This window comes from Nyctereutes procyonoides, unplaced genomic scaffold (genome assembly GCF_905146905.1).
Source record: "Nyctereutes procyonoides isolate TBG_1078 unplaced genomic scaffold, NYPRO_anot_genome, whole genome shotgun sequence".
In the NCBI taxonomy this organism is placed as follows: Eukaryota; Metazoa; Chordata; class Mammalia; order Carnivora; family Canidae; genus Nyctereutes; species Nyctereutes procyonoides.
In genome coordinates, this window is record NW_026575125.1 from 9,351,113 (window position 1) to 9,378,942 (window position 27,830).

The 27,830-nt window shown below is 47.3% G+C and overlaps 1 protein-coding gene across 1 annotated transcript; it reads left to right on the plus strand.

The window, feature by feature from the left end:
* Window positions 1-311: 311 nt before the first annotated feature.
* TLR7 (toll like receptor 7) lies at window positions 312-26,573 on the plus strand. The gene is made up of 2 exons (XM_055338376.1): window positions 312-383; window positions 21,538-26,573. Exons 1-2 carry the CDS (start codon window positions 381-383, stop codon window positions 24,685-24,687), a joined length of 3,153 nt encoding a protein of 1,050 aa, XP_055194351.1. The 5' UTR covers window positions 312-380; the 3' UTR covers window positions 24,688-26,573.
* The last annotated feature ends 1,257 nt before the right edge of the window (window positions 26,574-27,830 follow it).

Below are 27,830 nucleotides of genomic sequence, written 5' to 3' on the forward strand. Positions count from 1 at the left end.
GTTTTGAAGCTACAGTTCTTTAAGATCTCTGAGATGTAAAATTCAGTATTTTCTCTTTCTCTTAGTTGATGCTATTGGGTCCATCTCAGGTTCATCTTGACCTCTTTTCTGCTCTGTTCTCTCTCTCTCTCTCTTTTTTTTTCTTTAAAGATTTTATTTATCCATTCATGAGAGACACACAGAGAGAGGCAGGGACACAGGCGGAGGGAGAAGCAGGCTCCCTGCGGGGAGCCCGATGCGGGACTCGATCCCAGGACCCCGGGATCACGCCCTGGGCCGAAGGCAGACGCTCAACCCCTGAACCACCGAGGTCCCCACCGCCCCTCCACTCTGCTCTCTTCAACCAGACTTCTGTATTTCACGGTGGAAGAAGACTAAAAATGGTAAGAACAGCTAAGAGATTCCCTGAAAACGAGTGTGATCTGTAATCTTTTGCGGGGAGAACTGGAAGCAGCTGGCAAGAGAGATGCTTAAGAATTTGCATCTTGGTTATTTGCGGGGGAAACTTCTTCGTGATATTTCATAATCAAGATTAATCATGGGAGTCTTACATAATTTCAGATTAATCAAAACTTGCTCTGTCCAACTTCCTGCAAGCGTTAATGCGGGCTGTCGTGAGGAAAAACAGATGCTTGGATTGAGGCAATCGCCTCTGTGGATCTCATTTGTCCATTCTGCATTTTTGGTTTTAAAACTGTACAAATCCCTGAAGTCACTTTGTGCTTTGTCCAGCATGCGGGGTCCTCTGAACGAGCACTTACGTGGGAAAACTCATAGGAGCAGCGGGGCAGGAGACCTGTGCTGGCAAAGAAACCAGGGGCGCTTGTGGACAGTCGCTGTGGCTGCAAGAGCAGGCTTTGTTCGAGAACGAATGAAACAGGGGGAAAGAGGCCTCAGTAGAGCCCTGGACTCGGTTGCCAGCACAGCAGGGACGTGTGGGGACTTACAGCCAAGGAGCAGAGTGGGGGTCGGTGGATAGAAAATGAGTAAGGGGACATCGGGGGGGGGGTGGCTTCTGGATGAACCGACGGGACGGGACTCTTGCTGCGAGCAGGCCAGGCAGATCGGCTGTCACCCGGAGGACGGGAGGGGCCGAGGATGATCAGGGATCAGTGGTGAGGGGTTCTCACTAAACCCACCTACCAGCACTCGCGCTGAACCTGCGCAGATGGACACAGAAACCCAAACGTCAAGGCCTAGTGGCTGAGAGGGGCCTGAGTCCGGTTCAGCCAATGAGTGGCCCAGTCACCAAAGGCCTCCGAGCCCCACCTCCTCTGTCGAGGCAGAACATTCTAGTACCCCTCCAGGTGCCTTCCAGGGCCACGGTGAGGCTCAAATCACAGAAGATGTGTTCCAGTTCTTTGCAAGCAGAGTGAGCCATTAGAGAAGCCCCAAACTAGTCAGGAAAAGACGTCAGTGCACTTTTCCAGAAATTATTTTGTCCCCCAAGTGAGCTATGGTGGAGTGCGTTTCAGCGGGAACCCACTCCGATTTCTAGATCTGAATGTTGGCGCCAGGGCTCATGTTGTCCTGAGGTCTAATGAAGAGTTAACCACGGGGGGGGGGGGGGGGGGCTATGTGACAAAGGAAACAACTGCTTATAGTTTCATTTCCTAGAAACTCAGATGTCTATTTTTAGGCCAACCCATGCCCACATCTGCTTTTGCCCCCTGAAGGATGGGATGAGGGGACTGGTGATAATAAAGACGGCTCAGAGTGACTGACCACTAGCTACAGGCCACATGTCACGCTAAGGGCAGAGCGTTTCGGCTTCTAAGCCGCCCGGTGCGGTGCAGATGAGGGAAGTGGGTCTTCAGGGGCTTAAGGAGCCCGGAGGGTCGTGCCCGGGCGCCCTGACTGCAGGAGCCGTGTGGGGGCGCCCCTGCTCTCCTAGGCCAAGCCCGCCGCACACCCATACCCAGGGGACAGTACGTGTGAACTTCCATTATGATCCCTTACGGCGGCCGACAAAAGGAGCGACTGGTAGATCTTTTATAAGAAAAGATTTGGAAACAATTTTCAAAAGAAGAGGTGGAAGAGGTCAGAAAGCACAGGGAAATTATTCAACCTCTTTTGTTTAAAAGATTTTATTTGGGTGATCCCTGGGTGGCTCAGCAGTTTAGGGCTTGCCTTTGGCCCAGGGCGTGATCCTGGAGGCCCGGGATCGAGTCCCACATTGGGCTCCCTGCATGGGGCCTGCTTCTCCTTCTGCCTGGGTCTCTGCCTCTTTCTCTCTCTGTGTGTCTCTCATGAATAAATAAATAACATATTTTTAAAAATAAAAGATTTGGGGGATCCCTGGGTAGCTCAGCGGTTTGGAGCCTGCCTTTGGCCCAGGACGCCATCCTGGAGTCCCGGGATCAAGTCCCACATCGGGCTCCTGGCATGGAGCCTGCTTCTGCCTTCTCCTGTGTCTCTGCCTCTCTCTCTCTCTATGTCTATCATAAAAATAAATAAATAAATAAATAAATAAATCTATCTTTAAAAAAATAAAAAATAAGAAAATAAAATATTTTATTTATTTATTTATTTACTTGAGAGAGAGACAGAGCACTAGCAGGGGGAGGAGGGGCAGAGGGAGAAGCAGACTCCCCGCTGAGCAGGGAGCCCGATGCGAGGCCCGATCCCAGGACCCGGGGATCATGACCTGAGCCAAAGGCAGGTGCTTAACTGACTGAGCCACCCAGGCGCCCCTATTCAACCTTATTAATAGTTATATGTCCTATCCTTTGATATGGAAACTCCACTTCTAGAAACTCTTTTTAAAGGCATGATCAAGGATGTGACAAATTATTTACAGAATAGTCTATGCAGCATGGCAAAGAGAGCATCTCATGCCAATGTTGGGGAGGGATTACTGAAATGTGATTCCCCATCAATCATGTCTTAATTAATTAATTAATTGATTTGTAAAGATTTTATTTATTTATTTTAGAGAAAGAGAGACAGTGTGTGCCAGTGGGAGGGAGAACCAGAGGGGGAGGGAGAGGGAGGGGGGAAAGAATCTCAAGCAGACTCAGTGCTGAGTGCAGAGCCTGACGTGGCACTTGGTCTCACAACCCTGAGATCATGACCTGAGCCAAAACCAAGAGCTGGATGCTCAACTGACTGAGCCCCCCCCCAGGCGCCCCTCAAATCATGTTTTTTTGTGAATTTTGTTTTTTTTAGATTTTATTCATGTATTTATTTGAGAGAGAGAGAAAGAGATACAGAGCATGAATGGAGGGCAGGGAGAGGGAGAAGCAGGCTCCCCACTGAGCAGGGAGCCCCACATGGGGCTCGATCCCGGGAGCCTGAGATCATGACCTGAGCTGAGCTTAACCAGCTGGGCCACCAGGGGCCCCTCAAATCATGTTTTTTAAAAGAACACTGAAACACACAAGAAAGTACGTATAAGACAGTGATAAATGAAAACAGCAAGCTAGAAATTGGTAAGTATCGTATATTCCTGGTGTTTTTAACGTGCACACGCTAGGTGCTTACTCGGCGTTGGCTCATCTGGGAGGATGTTTTACACGAACACATGTGTTACCTATTTTTGTTAATCGTTTCTCAAAACAGCCCTGCGTTCTAACCATTTTACAGTTGAGAAATGAAGATTCTCACGAGGCAAAGTGATTCACCAAAGTCAGAGAGCTCTTATGTGGTACGATAAGAATTGAATATCAAATCTTTCTGGGATACCTGGGTGGCTCAGTCAGTTGAGTGTCTGATTCTTATTTTGGCTCAGGTCATGATTTGAGGGTCCTGAGGTCAAGCCCCGCATCAGGCTCCACGCTCAGCAGGGAGTCTGCTTGAGATTCTCTCTCTCTCTGCCCCTCCCACCCTCCTCCTGCTCGTGTTCTCTCTCTCTTTCTCTCTCTCTCTCTTTCTAAGATAAATCTTTAAAAACTTTTTTAAATAAAATAAAATGAAATCTTTCCCCCAACAAACCCCTAGCTAAGACTGGAATGCTTCTCACTACGTGAAATAGACACAGCAATGGGGCGATCGGTATTAGAAGGAAACGTGTCAATATGTACCCGTGGTTAAGCAGTTTTAAAAGTAAAAACGTTATTCTGCTCTCGACTATAATATATTTCTTTGTGGCCCAGCAAAGAGGTAATGAGAAATTTATTTCCTAAATTAATCAAACCAAATTAACCAACATTTATTTTATTTTTAAGATTTTACTTATTTATTCATGAAAGACACAGAGAGAGGGAGAGAGGCAGAGACACAGGCAGAGGGAGAAGCAGGCTCCACGCAGGGAGCCCGACATGGGACTCGATCCAGGTCTCTAGGATCACGCCCTGGGCCGAAGGCAGGTGCTAAACCACTGAGCCACCCAGGGACTCCCCAAACCTGATCATTTAAACATTTGAAAGATTGTGCTACAGTTAAATCCGATCATTACAGATGAACCAACCAGTGTCTTTGCAGTCCAAGGGCAGATCCCTTCTGTCTCAGAAGCTTACCAAAGCTTGGGGCTGAGCGGCACACCGTGGCCACGGCCCATACCCGGTTTGCCACCTACATCTGCACAGCCTACAAGCCAAGAAAGCCCTCAGTTTTTGAGTGATTGAGAAAGTCAGAGGAAGAATACTATTTCATGACCCATCCCATTTCTGTTAAATTCAAATTTCCGTGCTCGCAAATAGTGTTATTGTTTGGTTAGATACGGTCTGTAATTGCTTTGGCACTATAGGGCAACCTCCTCGTTGGTTGAGTAGTTGTGACCCAGACCGTGTGGCCTGAGAAACATAAAATACTAACAAGTGAAAACAAGTGCCGATGGTTTGGTGGTGGTTTATGGGAAGCAAGCACACAGGGTGTAAGGTCAAATAAGATTTAGTATCTTCTGGTCTTGGGTGCCTGTCGTGATGGGTAATAGCTGTCAAGTTCCTTGCCTATGTAAGACTACTTTCTATCATTTTATTCTCTTATTTTGAAAACTAAGTCTGTTGGGCTAAAGTGGTAAGAAATAAATGATGAAACGTCTCTTTATTTTTAGAGTGAGTTGATTATATCCTTAGAGTTTTTTTTTTTGGTTATATAATGAGACTTTGACATTTATGGTAATTACATTTTACAGAGATTAGTCTATAACTAGAAATCTTTCAAAATTTGCAAAAAAAAAAAAAGAGGGGGGCTACTTTGTCATAAATTTATTAGGGAAATTCCAAATAGAGTCTCAGTCTATAAAGTAAATAGAAAGAGAAGGAAACCAGGGGCTCCTGAGGTGGAGTGATTCACCAGCTAACTTCCCTATTTGCGGAGCATGGTGTCCACATCGCTACCTCCTTCTGGAACAATTCAGGGCGCTGCCGAGTTGACCGGAGGGCCCTCCTGGGTGAGCTCCAGACAGCACAGCAGCGCAGCGCTCACACGAAGGAAACGGTATTTGAAGCAAAGAAGGAGGCCGTGTGGAATAACTTCCAGAAGCCCTGAGCAGATGTGAGGGGCTTCCTTTTATTTATGGTTAAGATGGAAATTCAGAACCCGGAGCCTTGCTCCCCGCCCTCGCGGTGGGCGCACGGTTGCGCAGGTGCACCCTGCAAACGGGCCCATCCGTGCACCTTGCGTTCCCGGGGCCGGCGGCTCTGGGGTGGCCGTGGGACCCAGCGAAGGAGCTGGAGAGACGCCCCAGGGCACAGCCGGCTTCCGCAGGGTGGGGTCTTGGGCTCCTGATCTCCAGGAAGGAATACAGACTCTATGCTTGTTCACAGTCCCCACCCTCTGCACTTGACCTTTTTTTTTTAATTTTTTTTATTGGAGTTCAATTTGCCAACATTTAGCATAACACCCAGTGCTCATCCCATCAAGTGCCCCCCTCAGTGCCCGTCACCCAGTCACCCCAACCCCCTGCCCACCTCCCTTTCCACCACCCCTTGTTCGTTTCCCAGAGTTAGGAGTCTTCATGTTCTGTCTCCCTCACTGATATTTTCACTCATTTTTTCTCCTTTCCCCTTTATTCCCTTTCACTATTATTCATATTCCCCAAATGAATGAGAACATACACTGTTTGTCCTTCTCCGATTGACTTACTTCCCTCAGCATAATACCCTCCAGGTCCATCCACGCTGAAGCCAATGGTGCGTATTTGTCGTTTCTCATGGCTGAGGAATATTCCATTGTATCCATAAACCACATCTTCTTTATCCATCATCTTTCGATGGACACCGAGGTTCCTTCCACAGTCTGGCTATTGTGGACATTGCTGCTAGAAACATCGGGGTGCAGGTGTCCCGGCGTTTCACTGCATCTGTATCTTTGGGGTAAATCCCCAGCAGTGCAATTGCTGGGTCGTAGGGCAGGTCTATTTTTAACTCTTTGAGGAGCCTCCACACAGTTTGCCCGAGTGGCTGCACCAGCTCACGCTCCCACCAAGTCTTCACTTGACCTTGAGGGCAAATCAGTTGTCTGAAAAGGCAGCTTTCACCTTTCCGGTAGTCCCAACCTCATTAACCCAGGGGGGGTGGGGGGGCACGGTTTCACTGGCCACCTGGCAAAAGGTGAGTGAACTCAGATTCACAGGTTGCCAACAATTGCCTGCTGCGGTGGCCTCCCCTTGCCTCCCGGGGGCCCCTCTCATTGTTTTGCAGCCAGCCATCTCGTCGGGTTCCCCCCAGCGCAGCGGGGTGCAGGCCCCCCGCCAGAAACGTGAGCTGCCTTCCTTCCTCGGTTTGCCTGGAAAAAGCACCAGAAATGTACTTTCTAGAACTTCCTCCACCCCCCGCCCCCCAGGGCGACTTGGCTGTTTTTCTGCTGTGTGCTTTTTTTTTTTTTAAGATGTTATTTATTTATTCCTGAGAGACACACACAGAGAGGCAGAGCCAGAGGCGGAGGGAGGGCGAGGGGCTGGGGTCCTTGCTGCCGGGGCACCGGGCCCCTCGGGCGCCTCTCCTGCCGCACCTGCTGTCTGCTCACCTGGGGCTGCTAAACCTGCCTCCCGCTTCGCTGCGAACGTGGGGACGAGGTCCTGCACCCCTCGGCCGGCCTCTGCCCCCCCACACCTCCCTCAAGCCCTAGGAGGTTCTCCAGCCCGGCCTGCAGATCGCCCCGAAATGCCGGCGCTTAAGACAACCGCAGTCCTGTGACTTCTGTGTCCTGGTCTCCAACCGGGCGCGGTTAGGTCGCTGGGTCTCTAACACCCATGGGGTCGGGGCCATGGGGTGGGGGCTGGCCTCCCCGGAAAACTCGCTGGCTCACAGGTACAGGTGTGGTGCCCGGGGCCGCTCCTCAGCAGGTGCGTGCGAGCCGGGGCTGCTCGGTGCGGGACAGGCCCCGCACTGTCCCTTCTCAACACGGCCACCCGCGGCCGCCCCCAGGCCATAGGGCCCCCAGAGCGGGGGAGAGACCGAGATCAGGGGCGAAAGAGCGAGCTCCGGGGGGGACATGGGACCCCCGTCGCCTTTTCTCTCCCGGCCTTGGAAGCTCTGTGGCATCTCTTGCGCCGCTGCTGGCGGGGGAGTCACTCGCAGGAGCTGGCCTGCGGCCCAGGGGAGGGGGGGACAGGGGGGAATGGGGGGTCACTCAACCCCTGAGGGTGGGGTTGCTCCGCTCCTCGCTGGGGCTCCTCCCTGCTCTGCTGCTCACAATGTCCCAGCCGTGGTCCCTTCTCTCTATGTCATCATCATTGTCGTCGTCGTCATCAGTAGTGCTTTTGGGTGTTGCTTTGTTGGTTTGGGAATTTTCATCCCCACCAGCGTTATGTAACGTGCTGTTCTTTCCTCCTAAGACGGTCTCCCCCGCCTGCCGGCCCTGCGAACGCCTGCCAGGGGCTTTGTTTCCCTTGTCGGAAATTCCCCAGCAATGTTTGCTGTTTCCAATCCCTCGTTCTTCCAAGAACTTTCAAGTCCTATTTTCTTTGGCTTCACCTTCAAAATGTATCCAGGTCTGGCAAGTTCTCACCACCTGCACCCTTGCCAGCTGGGTCTGTTGCCTGAATGGCTGTAATCGCCTCCTGACCGGCCTCCATCCTTCCACCTGTGCGCCCTCACTGTCCCTTCTCAACACGGCCACCCGCGTGAGGCTTCCAGCACGTAGGTCAGGCTGCGTCACTCCCCAGGGTTCCACGCAGAGTAAAAACCACCGTCCTCGGAGGGGTCAGCAGGGCCCGCGTCCTTGGCAGGGGCGGGAGGCCCTCCTCTTTGACTTCATCTCCTACTCATCTCCTCCCCCTACTTGGTTTAGCACCGTCCCTTGCATAGGATACATTCCCAATATGGTTGTTGAATGACTATGCGAGCGTATAGTTCTTTATTACAGAACATAAAGCTCAGCACGCCTTTGAGTGTACAAATTCACAGACTAGCCTGACATAGCGTTGCTGGCTAGCAGGTGCAATTCGTAAGGAATGCATCGTCCAAAAAGCCTCCTTTTCCCCTCAAGTTGGTCCCGCTCAAATTGTAAATATCTTTTTTGTTCTTTGACAAATTTTCCCCCTTGATTTCGGCACACCAGTCTCGTTGCCACCTCTGTGAATATTCCGGCACAGTTTTCCGCCTTTGCGTGAGCCTTACCCCTCTGCCTGGAATGCTTTTCCCCTGGATAGAGCTGCGTGGTCAACTTCCTCCTCTCCTCAAGATCTTTGCTCAAATGTCAACTCTCCGTGATGTCCACACAAGCCGCCCATCTACGGTCACAAACCCATCTCCTGTGTCTGATCCCCTTCGCCCTGCCCTACGTTTCCTTTCCAACCCTTATACCACCTGACATCGATATGATTATCACAGAAAGTTCTATACTTTCCAGTTTATTATTTGGAGGACATAAGCTTCAGAAAGAGCAGGAGTCTCCTCTGTTTGGGCCACCGATGTGACCCAATGCTTAAAAGTGGGCACCTGGCGCATGGCAGGTATCAGTAAATACTTGTTGAAATCCTCATTTTTCACAATTTTCCTTCCACATTGTTATGACACAATCTTATTGCCTGCTCTGTGATGTTTAAAATGTTTTTAAGGGCAACCCGGGTGGCTCAGCGGTTTAGCACCATCTTCAGCCCAGGCCATGATCCTGGAGCCCCGGGATCGAGTCCCACATCAGGCTCCCTGCATGGAGCCTGCTTCTCCCACTGCCTGTGTCTCTGCGCCTCTCTCTCTCTCTCTCTCTCTGTCTCATGAATAAATAAGTAAAATCTTTTTAAAAAATGTTTTTAAGATAAAAGCGATACATCATCTTTATTTAAAAAACAAAAAAAAAACCCTCAAGGACTAGAAGATATAACACACTCTTTCCTACCTGGCAAAGACTCTGGAAGGTATCACCATTCAGTTTCTCACATGTATTTCTGTACTTTTCTCTGCAGATACAAATCAAATCTGTGTGTCTGTATTCATCACAAAGGGATCATATGCTATGTTATTTTCATGCTGTCTTAAAACTTCATTTTATTCTTTATAACTTAATAGCATAACCACACAGCTTTGCCTATATGTCTGCCACATTCTTTTCAAAGGGATGTTTGGTGTTCCAAATGGTTTTAGCCATTTCCTCCCATTGATGGATCATCATCCAGTTCTTCCCAGTCTCACTAATTTCAGAGAGCTGAAGAAAACTCACAAAATGGTGTCACCTGAAGACACAGGATGCCTGTTATGTGCTAGTGGTGGCTTTTTCCTTTCTATGGACCCCTTAGAAGATTCACAGTGATTGGAAGCCTTGCTTTGACCATTTTGAAACAGCAGCAGCCTGAGGTTCTGGGGGTTAGGAAGACTCCCAGCTGAGGTCAGATGCTGGCAGATAAGTTTCGGGGGGCTCTGGAGGTCAGTTAGCTCAACCCACACAGTTTGTGGATGAGAAGGTCAAGGTTCAGGAGAATTCAGTTGGTCGCCTTATATCCGCTAGAGAGGCTGACTCAGTTCCCGGGACGCTAGCCCCCAGAATAAACAGGCGAAGCCAGACTACAGTTGGTCTTCCTCTAGCTTGTTGCAAGACACAAACCACTTCGCCTCACTTCCCCACTGGGGCCAGCTGTCCTCGGAACTCCTCAGATTGCAGCCACACGTCCGTTCCAAGCTTGCAAAGTCTTAAAAATAAAAACACTATCTGCAAAGTGGGACATTGGCAACCTCTTGGGAAATGGGTCTCCCTTTCAGTCATCATAGCTCTCTTAGCCGTAGACCTCCTGGCGGGAACCAAATGTGGGTCTCAAGTCGGGAGAGCCTGGTTCTGAATACAAGAACCACACAAATGACACAGCCAAGAGAATATGTTTTGCTGCTTTGAAGGGTTTATTGAAGCTTTCGTTTGAAGGGTGGGCAGCATTACCTTTAGGCCTGACTAGAGCTTGTCCTACAGCCTTGGTTTTCCACGCTGCCTCGCCCCGACTGCAGAGACTTCCAAGCACACACAGCCTCTGGGTGGCAGCTGCAGGGCCCTTTGGTTTTGAGTTGGGCAGGAATGGTGTCCAAGGCCCCTACTTGGTCTAGCACCGTCCCTTGCATAGGATACATTCCCAATATGGTTGTTGAATGACTATGCGAGCATATAGTTCTTTATTACAGAACATAAAGCTCAGCACGCCTTTGAGTGTACAAATTCACAGACTAGCCTGACATAGCATTGCTGGCTAGCAGGTGCAATTCGTAAGGAATGCATCGTCCAAAAAGCCTCCTTTTCCCCTCAAGTTGGTCCCGCTCAAATTGTAAATATCTTTTTTGTTCTTTGGCAAATTTCTTTATGGAAACTCTAAATAGCAGGGCACCCAGGTGGCTCAGTCAGTTGACCAGCTGACTCTTGATTTCGGCTCAGGTCGGGATGTCAGGGTCAGGGGATCCAGCCCCACGTCAGGCTCCATGCTCAGCACAGTCTGCTGGGAATCCTCCCTCCTCCTCTCCCTCTACAGCTCCCCCTGCTTGCTCTCTCTCTCTCTCTCAAATAAAAAAAATCTTTTTCAAAAAAGAAACCTCTAAATAGCACAATAGGGAAACATTACAGTGCTCAGAATCCTTGAATGGAAATGGAGATAAATGAAGACACAGGCATGCACGCCAACTGCGTTTGCTCTAACTTCACGAGGTAACTTGAAGAGGATTGGTCATCATGGAGTTTGACTCTTGGTTCAGAGTTGCCTCTCTGATTGCTGCCTCTTCAAGAGTGAAATGAGGATATTTATATGTCCTCTTAACCTCACCGTCAGGGCTCAGTCATGTAGCATCAGCACCGTGACCTCTTCAGCGTCTGGCACGTAATCACATGATAGAAAGCAGCCATTCAACAAAAATGACTAATGACCGTTCAATATGAATTCTACATTTTCCATTTTAGCAAAAAGAGACGATTTACTGAGAGAAGAGAACACCTGTGCATACAACGTCAAACATTCCCATTTAAACCGTATTGAGTTTGCTAATCGAGCATCCAAATTTACCCAGCATGTTTGTGTGTGTAATTAGCTGTGATTTGTGGCCAACGTTGAGCCCACGTCGGGGTGTATTCCCTTACTTTATAAATCAAATTACTGAAAGGCACATGTCTTTTGGCAGTTGTTGCCCAAAAAGCAAGCAAAACAGAATAATGTGGATTTATTTGTATAAATCCATTTATTTGTATCAGATGAAAAAGTAGGCCTGGCTCAACACTGAGTGAACTCTTTTCAAAGACTTTCATTTATTTATTTATTCATATATTTTAAGAAATCTCTACAACCAACGTGGGGCTCACACTCACCACCCCACGATCAAGAGTTACATGCTCTACTGACTGAACCATCTGGGTGCCCCTCTAGCTTTGAGTGAACTCTTAGATCACCATTATGTGATGCTCAGGTCCTCACTTTAGTCGGAGGCAGAGGGTTCCTGGTGGTCTGAAAGGGGGCATTTTTACACTTAAGGAATAAAGGAAAACTTCAGGAAAACTTCACATCTTTCTAAGGTTTGTTTGTTTGATTGATTGATTGATTGATTGATTGATTGATTTTAAGGGGGGGTCCTATGTGCCTCAGTCAGTTAAGCATCTGCCTTCAGCTCAGGTCATGATCCCAGGGTCCTGGGATGGAGCCCCACGTCGGGCCCTCTGCTCAGCAGGCAGCCTGCTTCTCCCTCTCCTTCCTGCTTGTGCTCTCTCACTATCTCTGTAACTATCTCTCTCTCTCTCAAATAAATAAATACAAGCTTTAAAAAATTAAATAAAGAATAATAAAAATATTTTAGAGAGAGAGTGAGTACCAGCAGGGAAAAGAGCAGAGGGGGAGGGAAAGGGAGGGAATCTCGAGCAGACTCCATGTTGAGCGCAGAGCCCAACACAGGGCTCCATCTCACGACCCTGGGATCACGGCCTGAGCCGAAACCAAGTGTCAGACACTCAATCGACTGAGCCACCCGGGAGCCCCAAAGCTTCACATCTTTCAGTCATCTTCTCAAAAATATCTTTTAAATTTGGAAGTTTCAAAGGGTATTAGTTCTCTTTAACAAATTTAGAAAGGCTTTGTTCATTGAATCCATTTTCCCCCCTCCTTTGCTTGGTCAGAACCCAACCTCTCTTTGCAGTTAATCTTCTTGGTTTCATGATCCGAGCAAGCTCACTGATACCTCAGAGTTCCAGGCTCCTGGTGCAGCGGGGGTGGGGACCCAGGAGACCTCCCGTCGACCCTAGAGCATCACAAGGGCCAGCGGGGCTGGGGCTCAGCTATGGAGCACAGGCTGTGCCTCTCCCAGGAGAGACAAATGAGCTCTGCACTGTCACTGGGGTTTCAGGTTCCAGGGAACAGAACTGAGAAAGGATCGAGTGGGGGCTTCTGCAGTTTCACTTGCCATGGCCTTCCTCTGACTCCACTGTACCCCTTCCTTTTAGAGGCTCCCAGCCCTCCTGGGGTCTCCTCGCTTCCTTGTCAGCAATCTGACCTTTGGAATACTTCACTATTGAGGACCATTCAGTGCATGTCTTCCATGGGATTGTAAGGACAGTCGAAGCCTTGATTTATTCAGCAGATATTGATCTCACGCTCACTATGTGGCAGGCATCATAATGATAGAGCGCATGGAGAGACAGGCCGGGTTCTGGACCTAAGAGTGTTCAGCTCCCAGGGAGAGGAATGGGTGCATTGACATAGAGCCTTCTAGAAAGGAGGTATAACAAAGCAGCCAAGAGTGCAAGCTGTGTGTCTGACTTGCCGGAGTCTTACCTTGGGCCAGTTTTGTGGGCTCTGCATTTCACTCTCCTCATTGCAAACAACCTATTTCTTAGAATCGCAATGACGAGGAAATCATTCGCTTGAAATCAGCAGCACGTGAACAGACGCACAGGCTTCGCAGGCAATGTAATTTCTTCTAATATTTGGCAGTCTTGGATTGAATTTGCTTAGAGTGAATTCTATGCACAAGTTTAATACACCCGAAGATTTTGTCTAGACCAGGAGTTTGCAAATCGCGGCCTGTGGGCCAAATCTGTGTAGCCACCTGTGCTATTGTGTGGCTCGTGAGCTAAGGATGGTTTTCATCACTTTGATGAGTTACATTCTAAATGGTAATTTAAATACCCATATAATTGCCTCAATTTTGCCCCAAATATTTACTCTCTAGCTCTTCACAGAAAAAAGTTTGCCATCCCTCGGTCTAGACCCATGTTGTCTACTAGAACTTCCTGCAGGGATCCCTGGGTGGCTCAGCAGTTTAGCTCCCACCTTCAGTCCAGGGCGTGATCCCGGGGTCCTGGGATCGAGTCCCACGTCGAGCTCCCTGCATGAAGCCTGCTTCTCCCTCTGCCTGTATCTTTACCTCTCTCTCTCTCTCTCTCTCTCTCTCTCTCTCTGTGTGTGTCTCATGAATAAATAAATAAAATCTTAAAAAAAATAGAATTTCCTGCAATCTCTCTGCGTGCTCAACTACCGTAGCCTTGAGCCTAATGTGGCTCTTGAGCACCTGAAATATGGCTCATGTAACAGAAACTGAATTTTAAAATTGCATTTAATTTTAATTAATTTAAATTTAAATGGCCACATGTGACTGGTGGCTATCATATTAGACAGAGCAGCTCCAGACCATTTTAAATGTAAAGATTCTGTATTCCGTCAATGTTCCTCAGTCTCAATGTAATCAACTCCCCAGAGGCTGTATGAGTCAAGGGGAAGGCAGCAATCCTAATCAGATTCTTTGGCCTGGCCTGGCTTCCATTGTCTGCTGGAAAATACTTAATGGAAAGTGCTTGAAAAATGCATGTGGGCACACACTTATGTTCTCTTAAGGCTGCTATTGACTCTGTCCATTCATCTGCTTTCATTTGGGGTAAGGCAGGAGGTTTTTTCAACCCCGCAAGGCCCCAGATTAAGGAAGTCTTAATCAACCTTGGAGTTCAGGTTGCAGGCAGAGAAAGCCTCCCTTGGCCGAGCTGTACTTCCTTCCATTCATGCTTGCAGATGGTTGACTTCAGCCATGGCTCATGCCTCCCCTAAGACTGCTAAAAACAGTAAGAAGAGGTCATCAGCGTGCATCATCATTACAAATACCGCCACGCCATTTCCCCTAACAGTAAAGTCACAAGTCACGGTTGGCACACTGAGGATGTTACGTACAGCATGGTGACGGTAGTTAACAATACTGTATTGTGTATTTGAAAGTTGCTAAGGGAGTAGATCTTAAAAGTTCTCACTGCAAGAAAAACAATGGTAATGATGTGAGGTGTTAACTAGACTCATTGTGATCATTTTCCAATATATGCGTTTGTCAAATCATTATGTTGGACACTTTAAACTGATACAATGTTAGGATGTCGTTGTATCTCCATAAAGCTGGGAGAACGAAACAGAAGTCACAGTGGACGTGTGTCCTGCCTTCCAAGATGGCCTGGGTGATGGTTGTATCCGGTGTTTTGCAATGGTGTGGTATGCGTTGCGAGCTTTCCAGCCTCCAACATCGGCATCTGTCTTGCCCGTAGCATAATGACATCGACATCACGTGTTTTCGGTTCTTTCACGAGCAGCAACCTACTCCCAAGTTCTACCTTTTACACTGGCTAAAAGTGGACTATCTCTATTTCTAAAAGAAATGCAATTTCTATTGCATTTGTACAATAGAAAGTCCAGGGGCACGGGGGTTGCTCAGCGGCTGAGCATCTGCCTTTGGCTCAGGGCGTGACTCTGGGGTCCCAGGATCGAGTCCCGCGTCAGGCTCTCTGCATGGAGCCTGCCTCTCTCTCTCTCTCTCTCTCTCTCTCTCTCTCGAATAAATCAATCTTTAAAAAAAAAAGGAAGAAAGAAAGTCCAGTTAACCCTGGATTAGTATAACAACTTTGTGATTTCTCATCAACTCCTAGAGATCAGAGCCATTATTTATACTCTGCTCTAGGAGGTCGTGGGAGGAGGATCCAGTGCGCTGGATCGTCCACCTTGTTGCTTTGCCATCCCTAGCATATTTTCCTCATTTGCAAAAACCAAGATAGGTGGCTACCACACCCATATTACAAGAAGCTAGATGGAAGTAGACAGGAAGAAGGGGAACAGCCCCGCCATTCAAGGACATATCCCAGAAATCGCGTGTCTCACTTCCTCTCACATCACATTGGCTTTAACTTAGTCATGTAGCCATGCTTAGCTGCAAGGGAGTCTGGGAAATAGAATCTTTTCTTCAGAATGGTATATGCCCAACTATTTTTTTTTTTTTGCCCAACTATTAATGGTGACTCTCTCACTATGAAATGAAAGAAAGGGGACAAAGATATGGGTAGAGATTTAACAATCTCTGGACTCAATGTGGCTGATAAAAATAACCAATTTAAAGTGTCAGAAAATACCCTGCATGAAATAAGAACAACATACAATTAAGCTTCACTGGGGCACCTGGATGGCTCAGTGGATGAGCGTCTGCCTTTGGCTCAGGGCATGATCCCAGGGTCCCAGGATCAAGTCCCACGTTGGGCTCCCTGTGTGGAGCCTGCTTCTCCCTCTGCCTGTGTCTCTGCCTCTCTCTCTGTGTGTTTTTCATTAATAAATAAATAAAATCTTTAAAAAAATTAAGCTCCACCTCTACAAGTATCATCATCTTGTCTGGAAGGAACTAATGGTCTTTCCACGTTTTAATTTTAAATCCACATATTTTTTCTCTCCTCCACTGTGAGTTGAGCTCTTTAAGGGCAGGGGCTGTGTGTTTGCTGCCCCTAGTAGGTATTCAATAAATACTTGTCAAATGAAAGAATGACTGTGTCAGTGGAATCCCGATTTTTTTTTAATGAATTCTTTCTCACCAGGTACTTGGTATAATTCCTAGCTAAGGAATTGTTGGAGAATTTTCTGGTCTGGGTCCACTGTCTTTTTTTATTATTATGAAAGATTTTATTTATTTATCTATGAGAAACACAGGGAGAGAGGCAGAGACACAGGCAGAGGGAGAAGCAGGCTCCCGTGGGGAGCCTGATACGGAACTTGATCCCAGGGCCCGGGACCATTCCCTGAGCTGAAGGCAGGTGCTCAACCGCTGAGCTACCCTGGCATCCCCGGGTCCACTGCCTTGGTTCTGGACAGTTGTCTGGGTCCTTGATGTGTCTTGTACTGTTGGTTCTGTGTCCACCATTCTCTTGGAGGGGGCTCTTCTGCTGGGCACAGTGGCTGCCTCACAAGGGGACGTGGGTGGAGTACCAAGCCAGTTCTTCCAACCCTCATTCCAGAGTGGTATTTCACAGCCATGTGTGTACTCAGGGCAGAAGATGAGAAGAGGGAGCGACTACTTCTGTCTGGGTTCATCCCAGAGAGTGCCTTGAAGAAGATGAATTCGAAGTGAGCAATAGAAAGCAGAGCTTTTGAAACCTTTCTCCCCGAGGAATCCTTGGGCAAATAGATGAAATAGAATGTTATCCCCTGGCAATGTGGGGCTTTAGCCTAAAGCAATCTACTCCAAGGAGAAATTTCTTGGAAGTATTTTGCTTTATTTCATTCATTCATGCTTTCATTCTTCTATTCATGTATTTAGCAAGCATAATACAACACGAATTAAGTGCCGGGCATTGTTTTATACAAGGACACACAAAGCCCTACTCTCTCAGAGCTTATCTATCTTCTCAAGCAAGAGAGACATTAAACAACTAAGCACATGAATCGGAAGCACACAAACTATCGGCAAGGTAATTTCTGATTGTGCTAAGGGCCATGAAGGAAATAAAGCAGGGCGGTCTAGCACAGGGTACAGACATATATGTACCCCACTGCACCTCAGTGGACTCATCCCTAAAATGGAAATTAATAATTGACATCCACAGTTCCAAAATCCCCAGACTGAAAGCTTTGTCCTAACTCAGTCAATGGCAAACACATGACCTGAATTCATTTGGAGGTGAATCTTGATCTGAACTGAACAAACTAGTTCTTTTCTTCCTTGTCTACTTGTGTGCTTGCTTGCTTTTCTTGCTTTTCCTTCCTTCCTTCCTTCCTTCCTTCCTTCCTTCCTTCCTTCCTTCCCCACTTACTGTGGAGGCTTCTTTGTTTCACTGCACAAATTTTTATGTGTTTGATTATGGGATGCTGCCCCGGGCCCCAGTAGGAAGATTACATAATGCATGGATATGTATTACCTTCTAAGGTCTGAAAAATTCTTAGTTCCAAAACACATCTAACCCCAAAAGTTTTGGGTAAGGATTGAGGATCTGTAGTACGACTCACATGTGGTTATTATGAGAATTCAATGGGTTAATATATTTACACCCTGAAAATAAGGCTCAGAATAGAGTAAGTGCTACCGAAGTTAACCAAAGTTACGGTCACCATCACTAGTATTACATGGAAGCGTATTTACTAAGTAGGCTGGAGACGGTCTGTCTGAATACGTGTTATCTGTGCAGACCCCTAAGGGATGAGGATGACCTGGCTGTGGGAAGAGGAGGAGAAAGATAATTTCAGGAAGAGGGAACAGCAAGTGCCAAGACTGGCTCGAATGCAGAACAGAAAACAGGCCAGATGTCTGGCGTGTGGTCAAAGTAGGGGGGAGGATGGTTCAAGGTCATGGAAGTAGGCTGGAGTCAGAACATGCGTGATATAAGCAGTAACGATTCGTTGTAGTTGGTGTGATTCATGTTTAGAAAGACTGCTCTCATGCCATTTGATGAAAGAATTGTAAAGGAGAAGGAGAATTGGGAGGACCAGTTTAGAGTCTCTTGCGGTACTCCAGGTAAGACCTAATGGCTAATGGCAGGAAGGAGGTGATAGTAGACAATGAGAAAAGTGGACAGGTGCAAGGAAAAAGTTTAGAAATAAGGGAGAAAGAGGGGCATCTGGGGGGCTCAGTCATTTAAGTACCAGCCTTTGGCAGGTCATGATCTCAGGGTCCTGGGATGGAGCCCCATATCCCTCAGCAGGGAGTCTGCTTCTCTCTCTGCCCCTCCCCCTTGTGCTCTCTCTCTCTCTCTCTCTCTCTCTCTCTCTCTCTTTCTCTCAGAAAAATAAATAAGATCTTTTTTAAAAAGAGAGAGATAAGGGAGAAATACTTTCTGATTAATTTTTCCTTCTAGTTCATACTACATCCATAGGTAGAGGCTAAAAACTCCACAGTCATGGTCGCTGGTGTGTTAAGGGCAGGGTCTGCTGGACGCAGCTCCTACGGGCTTGCCAGGGTGGCTCTGCACATCTCTCTCCAACTCCGCATTCAGTGACATCACGATGGCAGCTCACACTATGGAAACTAGGAAATGCTACAAATCAGGATTTAACAAATCAGAGGTGTGGGGCGAGGGGAGACAGCCAGTTGTTAAACATTTACCAGCACACCACTGTTATTTTTTTCTACATCTAAACTAGAGCATCTACTTCCCCCCATCATAGAACTAGGCATATTCTGGAACCTTGGTGTGGTGATTGCTGTCACTTCATGTCTTTAACTCTGCTAATTCAGGGATCTTCCCAGTTCTTCCCAGGAGCTCGTCTAGGTTTGTGAGAGTGGGATCAGAAGAGGACACCTGGTTCACGATTTGTTCTTTACTCATTTTGGCCCCCTTCGGAATACAACTCACCTCCCAGGTCCATAGTAATGCTCTTACCAGCATTACTTTTTACCTTCTGATAGCGGGGTTCACGAACCCATCATGTCTTCTGACAGAAGCATAGCTGGAGATGGGGTCCAGGGTCTGGGATCCTATACTCAGGCACCATAAAAATAACTCACTCTCCTTCTCCCCTTTTCTCATCTTGACTCAACCCCTCCTCCCTGAGTGATGAACATTTCTCCTAAATCTTCGAGTAAGATTGATGCTCAAGGGAGATAGACCTTATTTATCTAAGGGCTTCCTGTACACCCCGGCCTATTGCCATCTTCCCAGGGATTTGATTCCTCCAGATTGGAAGGTAAAGCCTTAAGGGATAACCAGAATTCTGCTGGGTGGAAATGATAGAAAAGAGAAGTCCAGGTGAAAGGACTTGCAAGTCAGGAACACAAACTGGGCTTGGGTTAGTGACTAGAAAAGCTGGCAGGGCAGTGTATTAGGAAGGCCTGGACAAGTAGATAGGGAATAAATTATGGAAGACTTTGGATGTCATGATAAAAAGTTAGGGCTCATTCTGTAAAAAAAGAGAGAGAGAGAGAGAGAGAGAAATCATTTTAAAGATTGTGGAGTAACGTAATCTGATTAATGTTTGGAAAGTTTAAATGGTTAGGGTGGATTGGGAGAGTGAGAGCCTGAGCACAAAGATGAGGCTTTAGAGTGGACCAAGGGTGAATAATCTCAACTGAAATTGTGTCAGCTAAAATTGGCAAAGCGAGGAGGATGCCAAGAAGGTCAATGAAGAATGTCAACTGGACTCAGTGAATGATTTTCATGAGGAGAAGAGGAGACAAGGTGGTGAAAGAGAGGAAGGGGGGAGACAATGTTGTACCTCTAACCTCAACAAAGGTTGGGCGTGTAAATGTGTATGAAGAAGTCCTTTAAGGTCCTTCTGAACCATCTTGCACCAGAGAAAAAGAAAGCTGAGGGGAAAATTGCTTATTTACCTTCTATTGGAGGAATTAAGGGAAGTAGGCATTTGGTTTCTTAGACATCAACATAATTGGTTGATTCAGTCCATTGGGAGGACAAAAGCATTAATTGATCTAGAAGCCTATTGTAGAGACACAGGCCAGATCGTTCCATGGATAAGCACCAGCTAAACTAAAACCAGTGTTCTGGAGTAGAATATTGATAGAAATCTTGAAACTTGAAGGCTAGTCTCTAGTTAAACCACCCTCTAAGGCAGGGCCAGTCCAAGTTAACATGATGACTGGCAAAGCTCTTCAGTACTCCCCATACTACCTTTCAAGGTCTTTCTCTCCAAGGTCCTGGGGTCTCTCATGCTAAACCTGGTTGCCCAAGAATCACCATTATGAGTAGGTTTCCATATGTCCCAGGTTGCCTGAGAGAGTCTTGGTTTTCTGCCTTTAGTCTTAGCGAAATTATTAATAGGCTCCCCTTCCTTTCACTCCCATGAGTATCCTCTGATCAATCAGGAATCACCAAGGCAATGGCCTGACTCTCTGCTCTCTTCTTTCCAAATTTATGTAATGCAAAGCAAAAGTGTAGGGGAAATGCTCATTCCCCAGATCATCTTGAATTTCCAAAAACAATCCAAGAGGAAAGCCAGCTCATAGGATGGCAGTGCCGGAATGGCACAGTTGAGTGTCCTTGGGCAAATGAGCTATTATTGCTGAGTGGGGTCTTAATCCGTAGAATAGGGATGATAGATCTCTTAATTTTTCTACTTAGAATATTAAGAGGTTTGAGTATTACGAAGCCCTCTTGTAATGTGTACCAGAAGAGGCTTAGCAAGCAAACAGTAATGGCATGAAAGTCTTTTTTTAAAAAAAGATTTTATTTGTTAATTTGACAGAAAGAGTGAGAGCAGAAGCAGGGGGTACAGCAGAGGGAGAAGCAGGCTCCCAGCTGAGGAGGGAACCTGATGTGGGGCTCGATGCGGCGCTCGATCCCAGGACCTGGAGATCGTGACCTGAGCCAAAGGCAGATGCTCAACCCACTGAGCCACCCAGGCGCCCCAGCACTAAAGACTTAATGTGTTATTCTTCCCATCGCATTTTCGTTTTAATATTCCTTCATCCCCAAATTTCACTTTGGCAACTAGTTGACAACCCTTCCGTTAAACTATTTTAAATAACAGCGAGTAAGAAAATGCTTCTTCTACCACCTTCAAAGTTATGGAACTGAAGAGCTAACGTGCTAAAAGCTAAATGTGTAACTTGATTATTATGACCCTCAGTAGTAGGTTCATCATAACATCAGGGGGTGGGGAGATGCAACGGAGAATTAAGACCTGGGTTGTATCTTTTAAACTGTAGCAAAAGGGGATCCCTGGGTGGCTCAGCGGTTTAGCGCCTGCCTTCGGCCCAGGGCGTGATCCTGGAGACCCGGGACGGAGTCCCACGTCGGGCTCCCTTCATGGGGCCTGCTTCTCCCTCTGCCTGTGTCTCTGCCTCTGTGTGTGTGTGTGTGTGTGTGTGTGTGTGTGTGTGTCACGAATAAATAAATAAAATCTTTTAAAAAAACAAATAAACTGTAGCAAAAGAGAGGCAGCAAATGGGACATTTCAAATCTGATTCTTGATATATTTTAGAATGATTTAGAATGACGCTGATTTGTCCTTTCTTATGCTTTCAGGTGTTTCCAATGTGGACATTGAAGAGACAGTTCTTTATCCTTTTGAACATAATCCTGATTTCCAAACTCCTTGGAGCCAGATGGTTTCCTAAAACTCTGCCCTGTGATGTCAGCCTGGATGCTCCGAAGGCCCATGTGATTGTGGACTGCACGGACAAGCACCTGACGGAAATCCCGGGAGGTATTCCCTCCAACGCCACCAACCTCACCCTCACCATTAACCACATACCCGGCATCTCTCCAGCCTCCTTCCACCAGCTGGACTATCTGGTAGAGATCGATTTCCGATGCAACTGTATACCTGTTCGACTGGGGCCGAAAGACCATCTGTGCACCAGGAGGCCACAGATTAAACCCAGAAGCTTTAGCAGCCTCACTTATTTGAAATCCCTTTATCTGGATGGAAACCAGCTTCTAGAAATACCCGAGGGTCTTCCTCCCAGCTTGGAGCTGCTGAGCCTCGAAGCCAACAGTATCTTCTCTATCATGAAAAATAACCTAACAGAACTGACCAACATAGAAAGGCTCTACTTGGGCCAAAACTGTTATTTTCGCAATCCTTGTAATGTTTCATTTTTCATCGAAAAAGATGCTTTCCTAAGTCTGAAAAATCTAAAGTTGCTCTCCCTCAAAGATAACAACATCACGTATGTCCCTACTACTTTGCCGTCTACTTTAACAGAACTCTACCTTTATAACAACGCCATTGCAAAAATCCAAGAAGATGATTTTAATAACCTCAATCAACTGCGCATCCTCGACCTAAGTGGAAATTGCCCTCGTTGTTACAACGTCCCATTTCCTTGCACACCCTGTGAAAATAATTCGCCCCTACAGATCCATGAGTCAGCTTTCGATGCATTGACAGAATTACAGGTGTTACGTCTACACAGCAACTCTCTTCAGCGTGTGCCCCAGAGATGGTTTAAAAACATTAAAAAGCTCAAGGAGCTCGATCTGTCCCAAAACTTCTTGGCCAAAGAAATTGGGGATGCCAAATTTTTGTATCTTCTTCACGACCTTGTCCAACTGGATCTATCTTTCAATTATGAACTTCAGGTCTATCGTGCAGCTCTGAATCTGTCCGACGCGTTTTCTTCACTGAGAAACCTGAAAGTGTTGCGCATCAAAGGATACGTCTTTAAAGAGCTGAGCAGCCATCATCTCTCTCCGTTACAGAGCCTTACCAATCTCGAAGTTCTTGATCTCGGCACTAACTTCATAAAAATTGCGGACCTCAGCATATTTGAACAATTTAAAACACTGAAAGTCATAGACCTTTCAATGAATAAGATATCCCCTTCAGGAGATTCAGGTGAAGTTGGCTTCTGCTCTAGCACCAGAACCTCTGTCGAAGGTCATGCGCCTCAGGTCCTTGAGACATTACATTATTTCAGATATGACGAGTATGCAAGGAGTTGCAGGTTCAAAAACAAAGAGACCCCTTCTTTCTTGCCTTTTAACAAAGATTGTTACATGTATGGGCAGACCCTGGACCTAAGTAGAAACAACATCTTTTTTATCAAGTCCTCTGATTTTCAGCATCTTTCTTTCCTCAAATGCCTAAATTTGTCAGGAAATACCATTGGCCAAACTCTCAATGGCAGTGAATTTCAGCCACTGGTGGAGCTGAAATACTTGGACTTCTCTAACAACCGGCTTGATTTACTCTACTCGACGGCATTTGAGGAGCTACGCAAACTGGAAGTTCTAGATATTAGCAGTAACAGCCATTACTTTCAATCAGAAGGAATCACTCACATGCTAAACTTCACCAAGAACCTAAAAGTTCTGAAGAAACTGATGATGAACAACAATGACATCGCTACGTCCACCAGCAGGACCATGGAGAGCGAGTCTCTTAAAATTCTGGAATTCAGAGGAAATCATTTGGATGTTTTATGGAGAGATGGTGATAACAGATACTTAAAATTCTTCAAGAATCTGCTGAACTTAGAGGAATTAGACATCTCTGAAAATTCCCTGAGTTTCTTGCCTTCTGGAGTGTTTGATGGCATGCCTCCGAATCTAAAGACTCTCTCCTTGGTCAAAAATGGGCTCAAGTCCTTTCACTGGGAAAGACTCCAGTATCTGAAGAATCTAGAGACTTTGGACCTCAGCTACAACGAGCTGAAGATTGTCCCTGAGAGATTATACAACTGTTCCAGAAGCCTCAAGAAGCTGATTCTTAAGTATAATCAAATCAGGCAGCTGACAAAGCATTTTCTACAAGATGCTTTCCAGTTGCGATATCTGGACCTCAGCTCAAATAAAATCCAGATTATCCAGAAGACTAGCTTTCCAGAAAATGTCCTCAACAACCTGGAGATGTTACTTTTGCATCATAACCGGTTTCTGTGCACCTGTGATGCTGTGTGGTTTGTCTGGTGGGTCAACCACACAGAGGTGACTATTCCTTACTTGGCCACAGATGTGACTTGTGTGGGGCCAGGAGCACACAAGGGCCAGAGTGTGGTCTCCCTGGATCTGTATACCTGTGAGTTAGATCTGACTAACCTGGTTCTGTTCTCATTTTCCCTATCGCTGGCCCTTTTTCTGATGGTGATTACAACAGCAAACCACCTCTACTTCTGGGACGTGTGGTACAGTTACCATTACTGTAAGGCCAAAATAAAGGGGTATCGGCGTCTGAAATCACTGGACTCTTGCTATGATGCTTTCGTTGTGTATGACACTAAAGACCCAGCAGTGACCGAATGGGTTTTGGATGAGCTGGTGGCCAAGCTGGAAGACCCAAGGGAGAAACATTTCAATTTATGTCTTGAGGAAAGGGATTGGTTACCAGGGCAGCCAGTTCTGGAAAACCTTTCCCAGAGCATACAGCTTAGCAAAAAGACGGTGTTTGTGATGACGAACAAGTATGCAAAGACCGAGAACTTTAAGATAGCATTTTACTTGTCCCATCAGAGGCTCATGGATGAAAAGGTGGACGTCATTATCTTGATATTCCTTGAGAAGCCCCTTCAGAAATCCAAGTTCCTCCAGCTCCGCAAGAGGCTCTGTAAGAGTTCTGTCCTGGAGTGGCCAAGAAACCCACAGGCTCACCCATACTTCTGGCAGTGTCTGAAAAATGCCCTGGCCACAGACAATCATGTGACCTACAGCCAGGTGTTCAAAGAGACGGTCTAGGCCTTCTTTGCAAAATGGGGCTGCCTGACTCACCAAGGAGAAGCTTGGCTGCCTAGATTTTCTCTTCGATGTCTCACTAGAAGGGTGTTCGTAAATTCTCTAAGACCCGGGATGGCCCATAGCAGAGAGGCTAGTGGAAGTTGGAAAATGGAATTTATATGATGCATCGAGTCATCTTACTTATCTCTCTGTGACTCCATTTGCACTGGAGCCTCTCCTTTCTGTTCCTGGATAGATGCTATTGGGAGGACGGCGGCAAGGAGAGGACACGAGGCTCTGACTCTCCTGTAATTCTCTAGTGATTATTAAATAGACGTGCAATCACAGACTACTGAGAAGCATTGCACTTCTTCCCGAAGAAGAACTACTGGTATGTGTAGAAATCGGGTCAAAAACGCTCGGGGCCTGCGTACAGGACATTAAAATGTAGCAGAGTTTGTGAGATGAAAAGCCAGTCAACTCGTCACCTGATGGCTTCTGTATCATCCAGCGCCCCTTTCTGTGCAGACCCAGAGCTGGCTCCCCACGGAGGATTGCCTACGTGCCACTGTCTCTTCGCCCTTGGGCCTGTTGCTGGGTCCCGGGTGGAAATAGTGAGAAACACCCTTACCACTGGTGGGCTTGGCCTACTTACAAATGGAAAAAAATTGAAGTTGATCTGCCTTTATACAAATGAGGCTCTTTACCTTTGATGATAGTTCACCTGCTCAAGTATTGTTATGGACTGAACGTCTGTTCCCTCCCAAATTCAGATGTTGAAGTGCCAACTCCCAGTGGGATGGTGTCAGGAGGTGGCCTTTGGGGGGTGATCAGGCCACGAGGGTGGAGCCCGCAGGAATGGGATCAGTGCCTTATCAGAAGACAGCAGAGGGATGCCAGGGTGGCTCAGGGGTTGAGCATCTGCCTTTGGCCCAGGGCGTGATCCCGGGGTCCTGGGATCGAGTCCTGCATCGGGCTCCTCGCAGGGAGCCTGCCTCTCCTTCTGCCTGTGTCTCTGCCTCTCTCTCTGTGTCTCTCATGAACAAATAAATAAAATCTTAAAAAAAAAAAAAGACAGCGAGACCTAGCTTGCTGTGTTCCACCACATCCCTGTGAGGATACAGAGGGAGGTCAACAGCCTGCAGCTCGGACGAGGACCAGACGGACGATGCTGGCCCTCTGACCTGGAACTTCCATCCTTCGGAACTGGGTGAAATAAGTGTTTGTTGTGGAAGTCACCCAGTTTGTCACCCAGATTTTGTTATGTAGCAGCCTGAGCGACTCTAACACCTATTTTTATCTGCTTTGCAATGTGCTGTGTCCAAAGTAAAACGGCCTCATGCGATGGTCTCTCAGACCGCTTTGCCAACTAATATCGTGTATCTGTAATTATCTGCCAACTTGATCCATCCACATTAGATGGCTTTGGAGGACCCCAAGACCATTGATGTATTTACGGTTATCAGGCAGGGGTGCCCATTCCATGGATTCCTTTAAATTGCGGGGAGGAGGCAGGGAGAGGACAAACCAAGGTGGACAGACCTCAACACTCAGAAGGCTTCAGTTTTGAGCACCTACTTGCATTCTCCAAGGCAGCAAGAGAAAGGACCAAGACGTGCTGAAGACGTGCACGCGTTCAACTGGGTACAAAGTCACACGAGTTCAACGTTTGAGACCTGATCACTTGGCTTCGGTTTCCTGAGAGCGATTATCGACAGAGGTGTCAGGGTCCTTTGGAAAATAAGCGTGCATGGGCCCAAATCTCGGAGCGTGATTTGGGAGATGCTACGTACGCATAACATGCCAAGGGTTTTGCTTTAAGTCTAGTTGTAGATACACAGTAGATGAATTCTTTCCAAAGGACGTGTAATCGATAAGGGTCACAAATAAAGACGTAAGCTGCTAGAGCCAACTATTTGACAACATCTTTAAGCTTTATTGTACTTAATAGATGCCTTCCTCCTCCTCCTCCTCCTCCTCCTCCTCCTCCTCCTCCTCCTCCTCCTTCTTCTTCTTCTTCTTCTTCTTCTTCTTCTTCTTCTTCTTCTTCCTCTTCAGGGTGAAGAACAAAGACAATGTCATAAAAATTGGCTCTTGGCCATCCTAAAGCTTCTTCGATTAAAACACATCAACACATAAGGTTGAAGCTATTTTGGTGATTTATAAACCATAAAGCCCTTGAAGACAGCTTAAACATCTTCTGAAATGGATTAAGGGGAAGGGAAAGTGAAAACAATGCATCTCAGAAACCACAGCGTATTTTGACAGGAGGTTATGTACACGCTTTGTTGTAGGCAACAACCAAGAGCACGTCGACAAATGGTTTTCATTTTAAATTCTTTGTACTCTTGGGTACTCACTCTTTCAACCTTGAGAGGACCCTCCGCGGAGTTCCGTGCACCTGGAGCCAGAACTCAGGCTGCTAGAAGCGTCTGGCTGCCGGGTCCCCTCCAAAGCTCTGAATGTCCTGCTGCTCGGTTGACCCACCTCTGGTTGGCTCTACTCCAGAAGGGCCTCCCCGACTGTCCACGAATCCCACTCCGCTGTCAAGGCTTGGCCCCCAGCTCCTTTCACCCCTGCCCTTGCAGGGTTGTGTTCTTCCTCCTCACACACATCCTGTGCCTCAGCAAGACTCAGGACCCAAGTGTTTGAGGGATCCAAGCCCGGGGTGGGGGTGGGGGACCCAAGCATTGGGCAGGGCAAATGTCATGGCTGGGAAAAGGCAAAGCAAGCGTCTGGCATCTCTCTCGAGAGGGGACGAGTGTGATCATGGCCCCGTTCCCGAGCCAGGGGCTCCGGGCCCCATCCTCACATCTGTTCCCAGCCCTGATTGGACACTGCAAGGTCTAGATGGTCTCTCAAACATAATCGGAAAGTACAGAGTACGTGAGGGGGACGGTGACCTGAGAGCCTGGGCGCCTCGGTCCTGAGGCCGCCAGGGAACTAAAGGCCAGGCAAGGACCCACGCTCTTCCCTCTGGTGAGGCTGCCCTCTGCCCCCAAACCGGCTTTTTAGGTTCTGTCGCCTTCTCATCCTAACCAGAACGGATGGGAGACACGGGTGGCACATCTGGGTGAAGTGGGAAATGGGGATGGGGAGAAGGTTCGATCAGTCCTCTGCGTCTTCCGCTTGCGCCCAAGTGAGCAGAGAGCCCTGGCTAGGGG